Below are 14939 nucleotides of genomic sequence, written 5' to 3' on the forward strand. Positions count from 1 at the left end.
ATATGCTGGATAAGTTGGCGGTTCATTCCACTGTAGCGACCCCAGATTAATAAACGGATTAGGCCGAAAAGAAAATGAATGAATGAATATAGATGCTAATGGTCTAATCCAATTCAATGATTTGTGCTAAGCTTAAAGCTAAAAGTGGACTCAGCCAGACCTGAAGATGGATTCAAATAATGGTAAAACTCAACTGTTTTAGGGTAAAACCTGATTCACACTACGAGCAACTTGCAGTGGCAAAGCGGTAAGCAACCGTTTATTTCAATGGAGAGCGAGTGACTTCCGGCAACCTCCGTCTACACGAGCGACAGCGACCGTTGGCAACCAGGTAGGCGTATTGAGCAACGCGGCTAAGTTGAGAATTCTTCAACTTTATTCAAATGAAGAGCAACTTTCTCGAGTGACAGCCAATAGAAGCACCGGTAGAGCTCATATGACTCTCTCTCAGCTCCTGCAGAGGCCAGTTGTATTCTCTGTGCTGTTGACCTACATAGACCTGCTTTTGCAGCAGGTTGCCACCCAGAGCGACAGGCAGCTACAAAGTCGCTGCTGGTGTGAATGAGGCATAAGAGTTTTTCTTTTTAACACTACATAAATTAAAGTATGGATAATGCAAGACTATATCTGAACTCTAAACCATCGGAGGTGTTCAAAATGGACAAAGCAGACTGTTGGCCAAGAGCTGACTGTGAGAATATACTTGTAAAAAAAAAAGAGAAAGTGAAGGAGCAGAAAAAAACGAAACAAAACGGGGAGGGGGGATTTAGAGATGTAATCAGAAATGGTCTTCAGCTTCTGGCTAAATGTCTTTACATCCCTGTAAATGTCTTTAATTAAAGCTAACAGACTTATCAGAGCCTTCAAGTCCCATTACCAGCTCAGCTCCTAATCACCTCCGAGCTAAAGAATGAGAGAGGGTCTTAAAGAAAAGAGATAAAAATGGAGAAAACTGAAACGGAGAAAGGATGGAAGGAGTAAATGAGCAGGGAAAGGGAAACTTCAGAGAGAGCAAACTAGGGCAAAGCAGCTAATGAGAGTCATAGTACTGTACGTGTCATTGGGCCCATGCAAACAATCAGACAGAGAGAATGATTAAGAGAGAGAGGGATGCTTCGGTTATGATTTATTGGGCTGCTGATACTCAATGTGACTACTGAAGTATAGAGTCAGGCCCTTTTCAGCATCATAAATAATTTCTCTCAAACTTGCCGATTTTGCCCTCAGACTCGAGAGTGAGGAAAAGTAGCCGACTTCAAAAGCAGAGTTTCTGAACAAAGTCAGTGTTCTTTGGGAGATGCAGATCTGCAGAACTTTAATGCAAGGGAAAAGTTTTTTGGTCATTTCACAGACGAGCTGAGAGTTTTCAGGGGCATTTATTAAAAAAATGAGGTACTTGACCACTTAGGACCCCAGGAAATCACTGACCCCCATTTTATACTGGCTGAAACAGATTTGGAAAAGGCTTCAGCATGTATTTATATTTGCAAACTGTGTCAGAGGTTTCTACTTACAGTGTCAGAGGTTTCTATTTATAACTTGTTTTTGCAATATCAGACACCTATACTTTATCTGCTGATTTCTTGAATGGTAAATCAGATGTTTATAGTTAGTTGGTTTCTACTCAGTGCTCAAAACACTTCAAATCAATTCAATATAGCAGGAAAAATGTAAATAACTGATTCATTGTGTACCGGAGAAAGCTTCATTGATTTAAATAAAACTTTGTGAGATTGAAGAAATTAAGTGAGTGACAGCTTTTTAGTGATTATGAGGAAACATTCTCTGCATGCTCTCAAACCTGTTGAGAATTAGAATAAAATGTTTGTTTATTTTTCTTGGGGAAAACAGTTTTTGCATGATAATTAACCACATTTTGTCATGTTTGTCAACAGATTCTGTTAATAAAACATTTGTGAATGAGAAAATACAGGAAACAGTTAATTAAAACAGTTTTTTTACAGTGTAGGATTATAGCATGCTAACTTAGATTACTTTTCTAATAAAAAACTAATAAAAAGTCATAATCAATGACTTTATTTGACTTTTTTCTTATTTTGCAATTTGAAAATATCAAATAATAGTGAAATTAACTGCTAAACTTTTTCCAAATCAAAAGTTGCCTTAGCAGAGATCAAGGTTGCATAAAGCAACTGGAAAACCAATAAATAAATGAAAAACACCTATGAATCATAAAAACATATGGAGAAAACACTTTCGCATGTCGAGATGTTCATAATATGTGTGTGTTCTGATGCTCACCAGCTGCTTCACATGCACACGCGTCAAGCAACTGAAGCAGAGATTAAAGGTAAACAAACAGCGGTTTATCATAAGCATTTTAGTGATAACTACACAGTTGGCATTAAGAAGGAACATAGAAACGTTATCTGACTAACATCTAGCAGCTAAACGTGTCTGGAAAAATATTCAAAGGCTTTTGTTTTCATAAACATCGCGGATGTGAATATGTCTGAATGTTCTGATTGGCTCGAGAAGTCTCACGTCAGTAGGTTCTAAGCGCTCTTTCCGGCAATTTTCCTTTTCCGTTCACACAAAGCAGCATTGCCTGTAATTTTCCTGAAAGGTCTGTATGTGTAAAAGGGGCTAAAGTCAAGAATTTGGCCACTATATGAGCACATTTGTCCCATTTCGGACAGTATATCATCATACATTGTGAAAATAACCAATAGAAGAAGGCTTAAGACACATTTAATTTTTACTTATTCAAGTTTTCAATTTCTGACTGAGGAAATGAGCTGGCTCGTTTGTTATTTACCTACAGGCTACAGTTTTAAATATTTTTTGGGTTGATTTTTAACGGGTTCATAATTGTTTTTTAAGTGATGCATGATAATAAATTTGTATTTTAAAAATAAGCATTTTTCATACTTCTTTGTTCAACAGGTTTAATTTAAAATTCCAATCTCATAACATTATTTATTAAACTGTAATAACTTACAGTTTAAATGTACATTTCTAAATAAATACCTTGTGGTAAAATAGCATGGAAAGCACAAAATTGTAGGAAATAATTTTGTTGCATCAAAAAGACAAGTTTTGATTACCATCTGACAAGCTAATGCAGCAAACATTAGTGCGTAAAATGTCGCTAAAGTGCGATATTTGAACCTCAAAATTTAATGGAAATGGAGGAGAATAACTGCAAAAAGCTCCACTTTTTGAGAAAAAAGAACCAATAGGCTGTCTAGGGGTCTGTAAGAGCTACTCAAGTTTAAATATGTGATATGGTAAAATAATTAAAAGTAAAAAGTATACAGTTGAAATCAGTATTATTAAACCTCCTTTGGAATCTCCCCCCTTTTTTTTAATATTTCCCAAATTATGTTTAACAGAGCAAGGACATTTTCACAGTTTGTCTGATAATATTTTTTTCTTCTGGAGAAAGACTTATTTGTTTTATTTTGGCTAGAATAAAAGCAGTTTTTAATAAAAAAACTTTTAAGTTTAAGGCCTTTAAGCTATATTTATTTTCGATAGTCTACAGAATAAACCATCGTTATACAACAACTTGCCTAATTACCCTAACCTGCCTAGTTAACCTAATTAACCTAGTTAAGCCTTTAAATATCACTTTAAGCTGTATAGAAGTGTCTTGAAAAATATCTAGTAAAATATTATTTATAAATATAATTTACTGTCATCATGGCAAAGATAAAATAAATCAGTTATTAGAAATGAGTTATTAAAACTATTATGTTTAGAAATGTGCAGAAAAAATCTTCTCTTCATTAAACAGAAATTAGGGAAAAAGAAACAGGGGGGTAATAATTCAGGGGGTTAATAATTCTGACTTCAATCGTATAGTTGGAGACCCATACCTGGAATTTCCTTGAGGCCCCTAACTCATGAAGTCGGCCTCTGAGTGTTTGTGGTGTATAACTTTTACCAGCAGGGGGAGCACTGGAGCTATCTGTTCTTGTTCACCACAACTCAATAACGAGCAACTAAACTAACCCCAATATAATTTCAGGCTCACATTACTTGCTCAATCATCTTGGAACTCCTCGAAACTCATTGTAGTTAAGTTATACTTGCCTTTAAATCGGAAGGTAAACAAAGAGGCTATGGAAAATCACGTTTCCATTCTGTGAAATCCAAAAACTGATTTAAAAGTACTGCAACGCTGGTTTTAAGTGGTTCATATAAAAAAAAGTTAAGGAACATCACATCTAAAGAAGCAAACACAAATTTGTAACGATTACACTGAGAGTGGTACTTCATTTGTTTTAGTGTATAAAATGCAACCTGACATTTATGCAAACAATGTTTTTTATTTTTCTAACTGGATCAAATAGTAGTTTAGTTGCCTAAAATTGAAAACAAAACTTACTGGACCCTGGAAAGTACCCGTCCCTAAGAATTTTGGGTGACTTTAAGTAGCGTGACGCAGCATGACATCACACTCGTGTGTCCAATGAGCGCCGCCCTTATGATAGAGTTTCAACAGTGCGATCCCAAAGCGACAGGTTTGAGGCTCCACCGTCTGCTGAAACCTTCAACTCACTTACCGGATATTTCTTCACCTGTAGGACGTTTATTAACCGGCCACCGGACGCCGCGCCACAGTTTCTGAGGACTAAAGCTGTTTATACGATTTAAAGGGGATTTGTTGACGCTAGATTGTAAACCAAATCAAGAGGAACGCGCTGAACACAGCGACGCACCTTTACATCAAGTTTCTCTGCTCGACTACTGAAGGAAACTAGAGGAACTTCATAACAGTGTCTCCATCGGACTGTCTCGGTTGATTTTAGTTTTGGCGATTCTGTGGTGATTGAGTTCAACAAGCGGACAACCGACAAGGTGGACTGTCCAGCCTTCCCTCCGATGACCATGTCAGGACTGTTAAGCGCTCTCTTTCTCCTTATTGTTCAAGGTAAGACCTGATATGTGACGTTTAAACAGTAAAGGAGATCAGTAATTACTGGCAATTATGAACAACACAGTTCTCTTTTATTTAAGTATAGTAGATACACTCAGCACAAGCGCTCCGCAACTCGAGGGTAACGTAGAAATATCCTTGAGCGCGTCTTCAGCGGGCGCTCGTCTCTCACACTCTTTTCTGTCTGCAGTCATGTTTATCTTAAAAACTATCTTATTAACAAGACCTGTGGCTCACTGCTTAACTTTGTCGGTGTACTGGCTCCTTCAGTTTCGTTCCATAGGGACTGTATGAGTTTGGTTTCGATAAGCGCCATGTTTCTCTAGGTGTGGCCTTGGGAAGTGCTTTTTGCCCATTACGTGTTGACAGGTGTGTTTGTTTGCGAAACCGTGGATCTCATCCAGTCGTCCTTGAGTGCTATCTCGTTCCTCGTAACGTAACCCTGTGCTCTTACCTTATTTCACCATGTTCCTCAAGCCCCCTTTCTCCCTTCACATCATATCCTATATTTTCCAGCTGAACGAACGCGCATGTAAATCAATGTAAATCAGCAAATGCACGTAAATCAATCATTTATTACGCAACAGGTTGTTTTCGACATGTTATTCATTTAAATGTGGCTTTAACTTATTCTAGTTATGTTTTCTTGTAAAACCTTTTTAATGTTTTTGAATATGAATCAATTTGACCTGCTTTATTAGTAATTATTTGTTTCTCAGTGGGACATGACAGATCTGTTCATATCATAGGCTGACGTCACTGTCTGTTGTTTCGTCATGTTTCACCGCACGCCTCGCCTTTTGATGGTGGACTCCTCGGTGTCTTTTGCGGTTCAATTATTTAGTGTCCGTGTCTCAGTTCGCAGGTGCGCTACACCTGACTGCGAGTGAGCTGAACTGAGCTGCTGTCGGCGTCTTGAAAACTGCTGTGCTGCTTGATTGTCCAGCCGAGCGCACTGCTGAAGATGTCAGGAATATTAAATGTAGAAATTCCACTGTTAGGACTTGTTACTTTGCCTTACTGCAATCCTTCACAGTGATTAAAGAAGAAGTGGGTTCCACAAATAATGCTTGCACACGGTTATCAGTCAGTACAATCTCAACAATAAAGGTTTCAAAAGGATTTTTTTTGGTTTCCCAAAGAACTTTTCAGTTAACATTTTCGGTCACATTTATTTTGATGGTCCGTTTGTTGAATTTAACATACATTTCAACAAGGCTAATTCTCATTAGATTATAAGTAGACTTTTAGGTTGGGGTTAGGGTTAGTTGACATGTACCTGCAAACAGGGGCGTAGCAACCGGAGGAGACGTGGTGGATCCGTCCCCCTCACTTTTAGAGACAGACCATTTAGAAACAGGTGACTAATAATTATATGAACATATGATCTCATACAGCCGTCCCCCCACTTTTAAAATGTCCGCTACGCCCCTGCCTGCAAAGTTTCTTATAGGAGTCTGTTGAAGGAGCAGTGTCAACCGATATTAGGCAGACAGTCTACTGATACTCAAATGGACCATTAAAATAAAGTGTTATCACATTTTCTAAAGAAACCATTTCAAAATACTGTAATAGACATTTATTTCAATGTTATTTTTCCAAAACATAAGAAGGACCAGATACTGTCTACTTATAAATCTTTAAAAAAGTACAGTTTAAGCCATTGACACTGATCAAACCAGTCTGATTAAAATGTTCAGTGTGTCACTTGATAGGCTGCTAAATTCAAATCTGCTTTTCCGGATTGGCTTGCACTAAGCCAGAGAACAACGTGCGCAAGATCATAAATCACAATTTAGCAGAGTTTTATCGACATTTAAATATCTTGAAACACAACCCAATATAATTTCAGGCTCACATTACTTTTTTAGGTGTCTTGGAGCTCCTCAAAACATTGTGGCAAAATTATACTTGCCTTTAAATCGGAAAGTAAACAAAGAAGCTAAAGTTTTGATAATTTTTAATAACAATAATAATATAATAAAAATAATAATAATAATTTTTAATAAGTCAGAGTAATTGTTTAATTTTACCTAATAAATGCGCTGTCATTCATTCATTTTAATCAATCATCCACTCATTCAATCATTCACATGTGATTTTATTCTGAATTGTTAAGTAAAAATGTATTTTATATTTAACCAAACCATATGATGCATTCATCGTTACATTCTACATGTAGCGATTCTATAAATACTTTAGAATTAGTCTTATTTATGGCGACTTCATGTATCTGGAGGGTGCGATGTGTCAGGGGTTTGTGACATCATCAGATGCAGTTCTTTGTCGTAACTCAAAACTCAATTCATTGCTTTAACTTATTCATGGTCTGGACCTCTTCTTGCCTGGGCCCATTTCACAGTACATCGGCTGCACATCAGGGGCAAACTAGAATAACGAAACAAAGGATTTGTTTTATTTATGAACCGAGCAGCGGAAGAAGGGTCACGATTGTTTCGCTTAAGCAAACAGTATAAACAGCCCTGGTGTGTTTCTTTTTTCCCCCTACCCTTCGCATCCGTTTAGTTCAGCGTCCTGGGAGCTTTTGCCTTTATACACAGCAGTTGCGAAATATTTCAGGGGTCAAAGCTTTGTTTTGTGCACTCTGCGGCCCCTGCAGACTCATATTCATTGTGTGCCTAATAAAAACAATCAAACCGACTATGAGCACACCAATATAAAAGCTTTATTTTAATAAGCTTTGTTAATGTTTTTAAATTAGGAGACTTACAGACAGGAAGCAGCTTTGAGTAAAGTTTTATAATTGTGAATCCTGGGCTGGTTCATCTATCTAGTCCCCAGACCCAAATGTAGGCTACTGGGAGCAGGGATCTGCACAATAACAGCCCCTGATTGTGTTCTAATACCCTCCTAGTGAACACGGGTCAAAAATGCTCGAACCCGTTGGCATGGAGACGTTGTGTTTTCATTGAAAGCCAGGGTTAGGGGGGCCTACTGTAGCAGCGTCTCTGGCTGAATGCATCAAGTGTGTGTGTGTGTGTTTGTTTGAGTGAGAGAGAGAGAGAGACGGAGGAGGGGTTCGAAAATGTTAGGCTGCTACGATGATGGAGGCGGAGGCCAAGCTGACCTTATTCTAAACTGTGTGCGCACGGCAGTGACAGACGCACACACTAACAAGCGCATGCAGTGATTGCGACAGCGCAGGCTCATGTGGGTTCAACAGCGAAGGAGCGTTGAGTAAATGGGCGAAATAGTTGCTTTTACAAACAGAGGAGCATGCAAACAAAAGTTGAAGCCTCCATTCTCCCATCTTCTCCTGTTTCCTTCCCTCCCTTCCTCTCTTTCTGCGTCCCTTGCTGTCCTTATCCGCTTGCTTTTGTTTGAGAGATGATTGTCATTGGTGTATTCAAATCTTCCCCCGCCCCACCTTACTCTGACCTCAAGGCCATGCTGTTTATTAGTGTCTGAGCCGGTGAAAGAACGCGGGAGGAGGTGTAGCCATAGACAGGACTGAAAGACTGTGGAAAGAACCTTCTTTTAAAAAGGTTTCATTCCAGTCAAAATGCTTGTGCAAGGTTATCAGTCAGTACAATCTCAACAATAAAGGTTTCAAAAGGATTTTTTTTTGGTTTGCTGAAGAACTTTTCAGTTTACATTTTCTAAAGAAACCATTTTTCAATACTCTAATAGACATTTCTTTCAATGTTATTTCCCTAAAATAGAAGAAGGACCAGATACTGTCAGCCTATAAATCTTTAAAAATAACCCATTGAAACGTATGATTAAACCAGCCTGATTAAAGTGTCACTGGATAGGCTGCTAAATTCAAATATGCTTTTCCAGAATCGCTTGCAATAAGCCAGAGAAAGACGTGCACTTCATAAATCACTTGTCTTCAATCTTTTATCAGTTATATAAAGTTTGCAACCTTTCAATACACATAAGTATAAGTTTATAAACTCTGATTTTGATGAAGACGGCAAAAATAATACTTTTTAAACAATCGGGAGAGTGCTTTATTCACATCAGATAGTAGGGCTGTGCGATTAATAGGGCTAGGCCAGGCATGGGCAAACTCGATCCTCGAGAGCCGGTGTCCCTGCAGAGTTTTGCTCCAACACTAATCAAACACACCTGAACACCCTAATTAGTGTCTTCAAGATCACTAGAAAGCTACAAGCAGGTGTGTTTGATTAGGGTTGGTGCAAAACTATGCAGGGACACCGGCCCTCCAGGATCGAGTTTGCCCATGCCTGGGCTAGGCGATTTGGCCTAAAATCAAAATCTCGAATAATTGAAGATTTTAGCTCGATTACAAATAATGAACGATTATTTTATGTATTTTTTAGTTTTTTGCCCTCACAGTACACCGACAAGTTTTGTACTTGATATTTTATTACTGTAATAATTTAAGGAAAAACACACTACCTATCTTTGATTTATTTATTGAACATCAATGCCGAACAACTGTAATTAAAAACACACATTACCTAAAACTAACTTTTTTTATTTTATTTTTTTTTATAAAAAAGTGAAAATAAATTTGCACTTTTGTAAACAAAAGAAATAATTTTCAGTGTTTTTCATATAAAAGGTAAAAAAATAAGCAGTTTCTCTTTTAAATAAAATAACTCTTACATATCCTGTAAACAATTTTTAGACAGTGCATTTCTTGCATCATCTGTAACAAAATATTTGAATGTAAATAATAATTTTGTAATTGAAAATATGCCGTCTCAAGGCATCTCTGGCACAGCCTCCAATCGTCGTCAGTGTAGTGCAAAGTAAGGCTCAAGATTGGGTCCATCGTCCTACTTGACCAGAGATCAGATGTGGCTGCAAAGTGGCTGCAGAAGAATAAATCAGCCTCAGCCTAAAGCTGCACTCACACTAGTTTGAGCTTGCCAAATTCTTTTGTACTGCGCTGCGAAAAGGGGTGGAATTAAACAAGATGAATAGACATTTAAAAAAGTGACCTATTGGTCCATATTTTAAATTTCTGTCCAGAGAGGTCATGTTTTGATCCTCGATTGGATCACATGCAGTCAAGGGATGCGATTTCTCAGGTCAGAGTTCACCAAGCTTGAACTTTGCAATGCGGCGAACTGCGAAACTTGGTGCATGACCTTGCGTTTCCGGTCTGACGCATTCACATGCGTATGAATGGAAGTCTATGTGGAGAAATGCTGCAATGTGACCGCAGCGTAACAGAGCAGGGTCATGTGACTCCACACGCAGTAGAGAAAGTAATTGGAAAAAATAGCCCTGAAAAAATTGGATCAATTATATGTTCTGAATGACGATTTCGATCACTTTTTGATTAATCACCCAGCCCGATCAATTAATTGAAATCATTTCAAAATGGGGATTTGAACATGTACGATTTCTAAATCGCCTTACAGCACGTTTTTTTGCATGCTCCAGTCCTGACTGATACTTCTCCCGCAGTATGCTATTTGAACCAATCATACGCAGTGCAAATAGCCTGCATAAACAGGGATGATCAGTTCAGCACAGGAGGAATTGGTGCCCAAACAAACTCAACATCTGTGGTGTGGGATTACTTTGGACACAGGAATGCTGATGTATCATAGAACCAGGTAATTTCTAAGATGTGTCAGTCACATATCGCATCTAAAAGCTTGTAGAAATCGCGAGCACATCACTTCCTTCAGCTATTTCAGTGCTCTTTGTGCAAACTGCGCACCTTCATTGGAAAAACGGACTTCTGCATGCAAAAGATGCAAATTGTGAACGGCCTATTTCATGGTAGCGTCACACAGAGATCTATACATGGCAAAAAAATTAAATCTGTGGACACTTAGAAAAGTACACGCAACTACTTCTTATATGTGGTCAAGCAGAATATCGGAGCCTTACTTGAGTTTGACATTGGACACACGCATACACACTGTAGCCTATTTATTTGATTTGCAATAGGTCAGTTACTAGAGCAATTACTCTATTCTTCTTCCAGTTAAACAGACACTTTTAGCTGTTTTGAGAGAAGCTGATGAATTAACATTTGTAAAGATCAGCAACTCTGAGTTCTCCACTTCAGCGGAGGCTAACATGGCAGCATCCATCACCCAAAACCAAACTATATGATCACTATTAAGCAGTTTAAATGATGAAATGCATGTTCTACACGTTGGAGAATTTGAATATAACATGTAAAACGAGATCACGAAAGGAACATTCAAAAAGCAACCCATGTAAATGCTTTCATCATATTATTGTCAAATTCAGATCAAGGCAAATAATTAGCTTACTGATGTCCATGTAAACGTAGTCATAGTTTACTGACCCTCATGTTGTTCCAAATTTGTATTTCTTCCCTTCTTTTGGAACATTTAAAGACTTTAATAAATGCGTAGCAAGGTCAAGGAGTCACTCAAAATATCAAATTAGTTCAGATTTGTATATAGTTCAGGTTTTAAAATGTCATGTGGTGTAACTCCTCCTTATTTATGAATTAATACCTTTGATATTCCTTTAGTAAATAACCTTTAAAATTCAGTAGAGAATAGGAATATCAGATTATTTCACAATATAATTATTACGTTTGTCAATATTTGGAGAAAATGGAGGGAAAGAAACATTCCTTAATAACTATGTATTGCAGTAAACCCACAGTCTTGATGGCGGGAAGGCTGAGCTAGTTCTTATAACCATGTTCCTACAACTAGCTCTTGTTTTTTTTTATTTATATAATAATTTTTTCATGGTTTTCACCTTCAATGTATAGGACAGTAGAAATTATTGACAGAAAAGCATGGGGAGCAGAGAGAGGGGAAGGATCGGCACAGGACCGCGAGGCGGGAATCGAACTCGGGTCGCCGTGAGCACCGGAGTGCATGCGTCGATACACCGACCACTGTACCACTGGCGCCGACAACTAGCTCTTGTTAAAGTGTCTATTTATTTAAAGAACTAGACGCCAATAAGGAATCTTTTTTTCAGAGAGTGAGGGTTTTTCCTTGTTAATTCACTTGTCTAGAGACCTGTAGCTGTGTGTTGGTGAAGGGAGCCGTCAGTGATTGTGGATCTCATTCTGGTTGCTTGTAAAGATAAGGCTGGATAGGTGAAGGGGGATTTGTGGATGGGGATCCAAAGCTTTTAACACTTGTCGCAAGCCTGTGTTTGACATGCAGCTCTGGGAATGCAGTCTGCTGAAATCAATGTCTGACCTTGTAATTAACGTTAACCTGCACTAATACGGACACAGGAGGTTTTCCCGCAAAACTTTCTCTACACGATGATATCCACGTCTGACTTTTGAGTGATTGTGAACTTCGATGTAAGTAAGTTTTGTGGTTAGGGTTATTTTCAGACTCTCGTTTTCTTTTTTTCTTTGGAAAGTGGAGCTAAAATGAATCTCAACTGGTCCTCAAAGCACTTAGAGGACAAGGCTCTTTCAAGAATCCTTTTCTGAATGCCTCGCTCTATTCTTGTCACTTTCTTTCTCCCGCTCCACTCTCCCAGCTTCAGCAGATGTCAGATCTCAGAATGCTTTTATGGTATTAGAGATTCATGGGGTTGATATGTCCGGCTAATTGGTGCTCATATTTTAGTCCTGCGCCTGGTGATGGAAAGCCAACCGACCATTGTGGCTCAGACAAAAGGGTGAGAAGTGAAACAAAAGTGTCAGGGAGAAATGAGAAAACAGTGTTCTGCTCCTGCTTTGGTTTACCAGCTACCTCGAGATGTGCCATGCCATCTTGCGGAGAAAGAAATTGTTCCCGATGCAGAAAAAACATGATTCAGCGAGACACAAGGCAGCGTGTTATCACATCCCATGCTGGTCGAGTTTAGCCCCCTGTCCTAGTGCATGCTGAGAGATCAGTGACCCTTCAGGGGACAGCAGCCATTTGGTCCAAATAATGGTATGTGGTTGCCAGTTTGATTCGGGAATGTTAAAGGTTGCCAGATTGCTGTAGTAGGTCATGTCTACTCATAGGGAAAATGACCACAGATCTGGCCTCTTTGAAAAAGAAGCCAAATGGCATAAAAAGGAATAGGACATGATGAGTGTTCTGCCCCTCCAGACAGAAAGTGATCCAGTTAGTTTTATGATTAATGCCTCAACCCTGAAGGTTTTTTGGGAGGCTGTAGCTCATCTATCTATTCACTCAGCTCTGGTTTAGTCTCAAACTTCAAAGAAACAGCCCCAGATTAGTGGATTAGTTCACCCAAATTGAACATTTTACTCATGTTTCTTACTAACTTTAATTTTCTGTGGTACATAAATGTAGATATTTAGTAGAATGTCCAAGAAGCTCTATTCTGCACATCCACAACATGTTTTGTTGTCATTTAAAATGAGTTGAATGTTTGTTTGTTTTTGTTTTTTTGGCACAACTTAATTGCTTTATGTTCAATCCACTTCAGCTTGTAAACTGATTGTTTTCACTTAATCGATTTGTGTTGGGACAACTTGAAGGAATTGTGTGAAATCCAGCATTTTTTTACAGTGTAAACATAAGTATTGTGGAATAAATGGAGGCTGCATGCAAAAATGACATTCAACACAACCAGTTTAGTCCTGTTCATGTCATATTGAATATAAACCAAAGAGCAACCAATGTGATTCAGTAAACCTAATTAAACTGGGATAACATCAGATTCTCTATTATAATCAGTATTCTAAAGAAAATTGCCTGTTTGGTGCCTGTTAACTTTAAATGAGATGCCAACAGAGTGTTTCTAACATGCAGATATGCTAAATCATATGAGGCAGAAGCACTAGATGATGAAGTAACTGGAAGACTGTTCTTTCAGTTGTATGTGTGTGCGTGTCCTAAGAGGTTCACTCAGGGAAAGATGAGGGGGGTAAAAGTGGTTTTGATTCCTAAGGATTTTTTAAAAGCACACTCGTGCTTCTCATGAATTTAGCATGCTGGTGGTTCCAGGACTTCTCGCTGCGAGTGCCCTCACACTGGGCACAGTAGAGTGTGGAGAGATGAGGTTGCGTGAAAATTTTGTCCGACTGCATAGCAGTGTCTCTGAATAGCTGCATAAGCAGGACATGAACCCCTCAATGCAGAGTTCCATTATATTATGACTTGTGTACTTGTACTCTAAAAGAGTCTCAGTCCAGCATTAACATGCTCTGTTTTATTGTCATTTAACATGCGTGCATGCTTTTAATGACTCTCTGATTGGCCACATATTTGGAGATTTAGGGTGTTTTCACACTTGCACTTTTGGTCCGCACCCGGCTTCATTTGACGTCAAAGTATGGTATGTTTAGCTAGTGTGAACGTGTCTTCTGAACTCGGGTGCACTGAAGTGTCTGGGGTACTGTTCGTGCAAACTCTGGTACGGCTCACTTCTGATATGAATGCAATCGTACCAAATAACGGAAGTGAACCGCCAACAAACTTCAAAATGTTCATTCGTGTGTGCATGTCTGTGTATCATCTACCTTGGTGACAAGCGGGACTGACCCAGCGCAAACAGTGATAATGTCTGCTTGTCTTCACACAAAAAATTATTTCAGTAGACATCGCGTGATGTTCCGTGCTATGCGGATGTCTCCATTTTGGCACTTTGCTTTTGTGGCTGTCACCTAGCAACAGCTGTACACAAAACAGCACCTTGATGACGCAAGTGTACCAGGGTTCAGAAGGAAAAAAGTAGGTGTGAACACAAACCAGCTGAGAAGGTCGCAAAGGGGACAATTGTGTGAAAGCACCCTAATGCTGCGTTCACACCAGACGCGGAAGAAGCGTCAAGCGCAAGTGATTTACATGTTAAGTCAATGCAAAGACGTGAATAGACATCCTGCAGCGAGATATGCGCGAATGATGCGATTCGCACGAATAAAGCAGCGTGAGATGAGCGTTTTGCTTGATCGATGTGCTTAACATGCATTTGACGAGAATCACTCAAGTTGGAATCATCACATGAATTCGCGTCTGATGTGAAGCGAATTTGACGCGTGAATTAATCTAGTAAACTCAAAATGTTCATTCGTCTATTTACGCGCGAATAGTGTGAATTTATTTTTTTTTTTCATTTATTTTTTTATTTATTTTATTTTTTTATCCGCACGTACCTCGTCTGGTGT

General features: G+C 38.7%; 1 protein-coding gene across 2 annotated transcripts in view; it reads left to right on the forward strand.

The window, feature by feature from the left end:
* Window positions 1-4465: 4465 nt before the first annotated feature.
* The window catches only part of si:ch73-22o12.1 (nectin-2), a 147827-nt gene continuing 137353 nt past the window's right edge, over window positions 4466-14939 (forward strand). For both annotated transcript variants that reach the window (XM_056474768.1, XM_056474767.1), the window contains exon 1: window positions 4466-4900. In XM_056474768.1, coding sequence (XP_056330743.1) covers window positions 4852-4900 — 49 coding nt within the window. In that variant the 5' untranslated portion in view covers window positions 4466-4851. The remainder of the gene's footprint in view (window positions 4901-14939) is intronic.

Source organism: Danio aesculapii, chromosome 16 (genome assembly GCF_903798145.1).
Source record: "Danio aesculapii chromosome 16, fDanAes4.1, whole genome shotgun sequence".
NCBI classification, from domain to species: domain Eukaryota; kingdom Metazoa; phylum Chordata; class Actinopteri; order Cypriniformes; family Danionidae; genus Danio; species Danio aesculapii.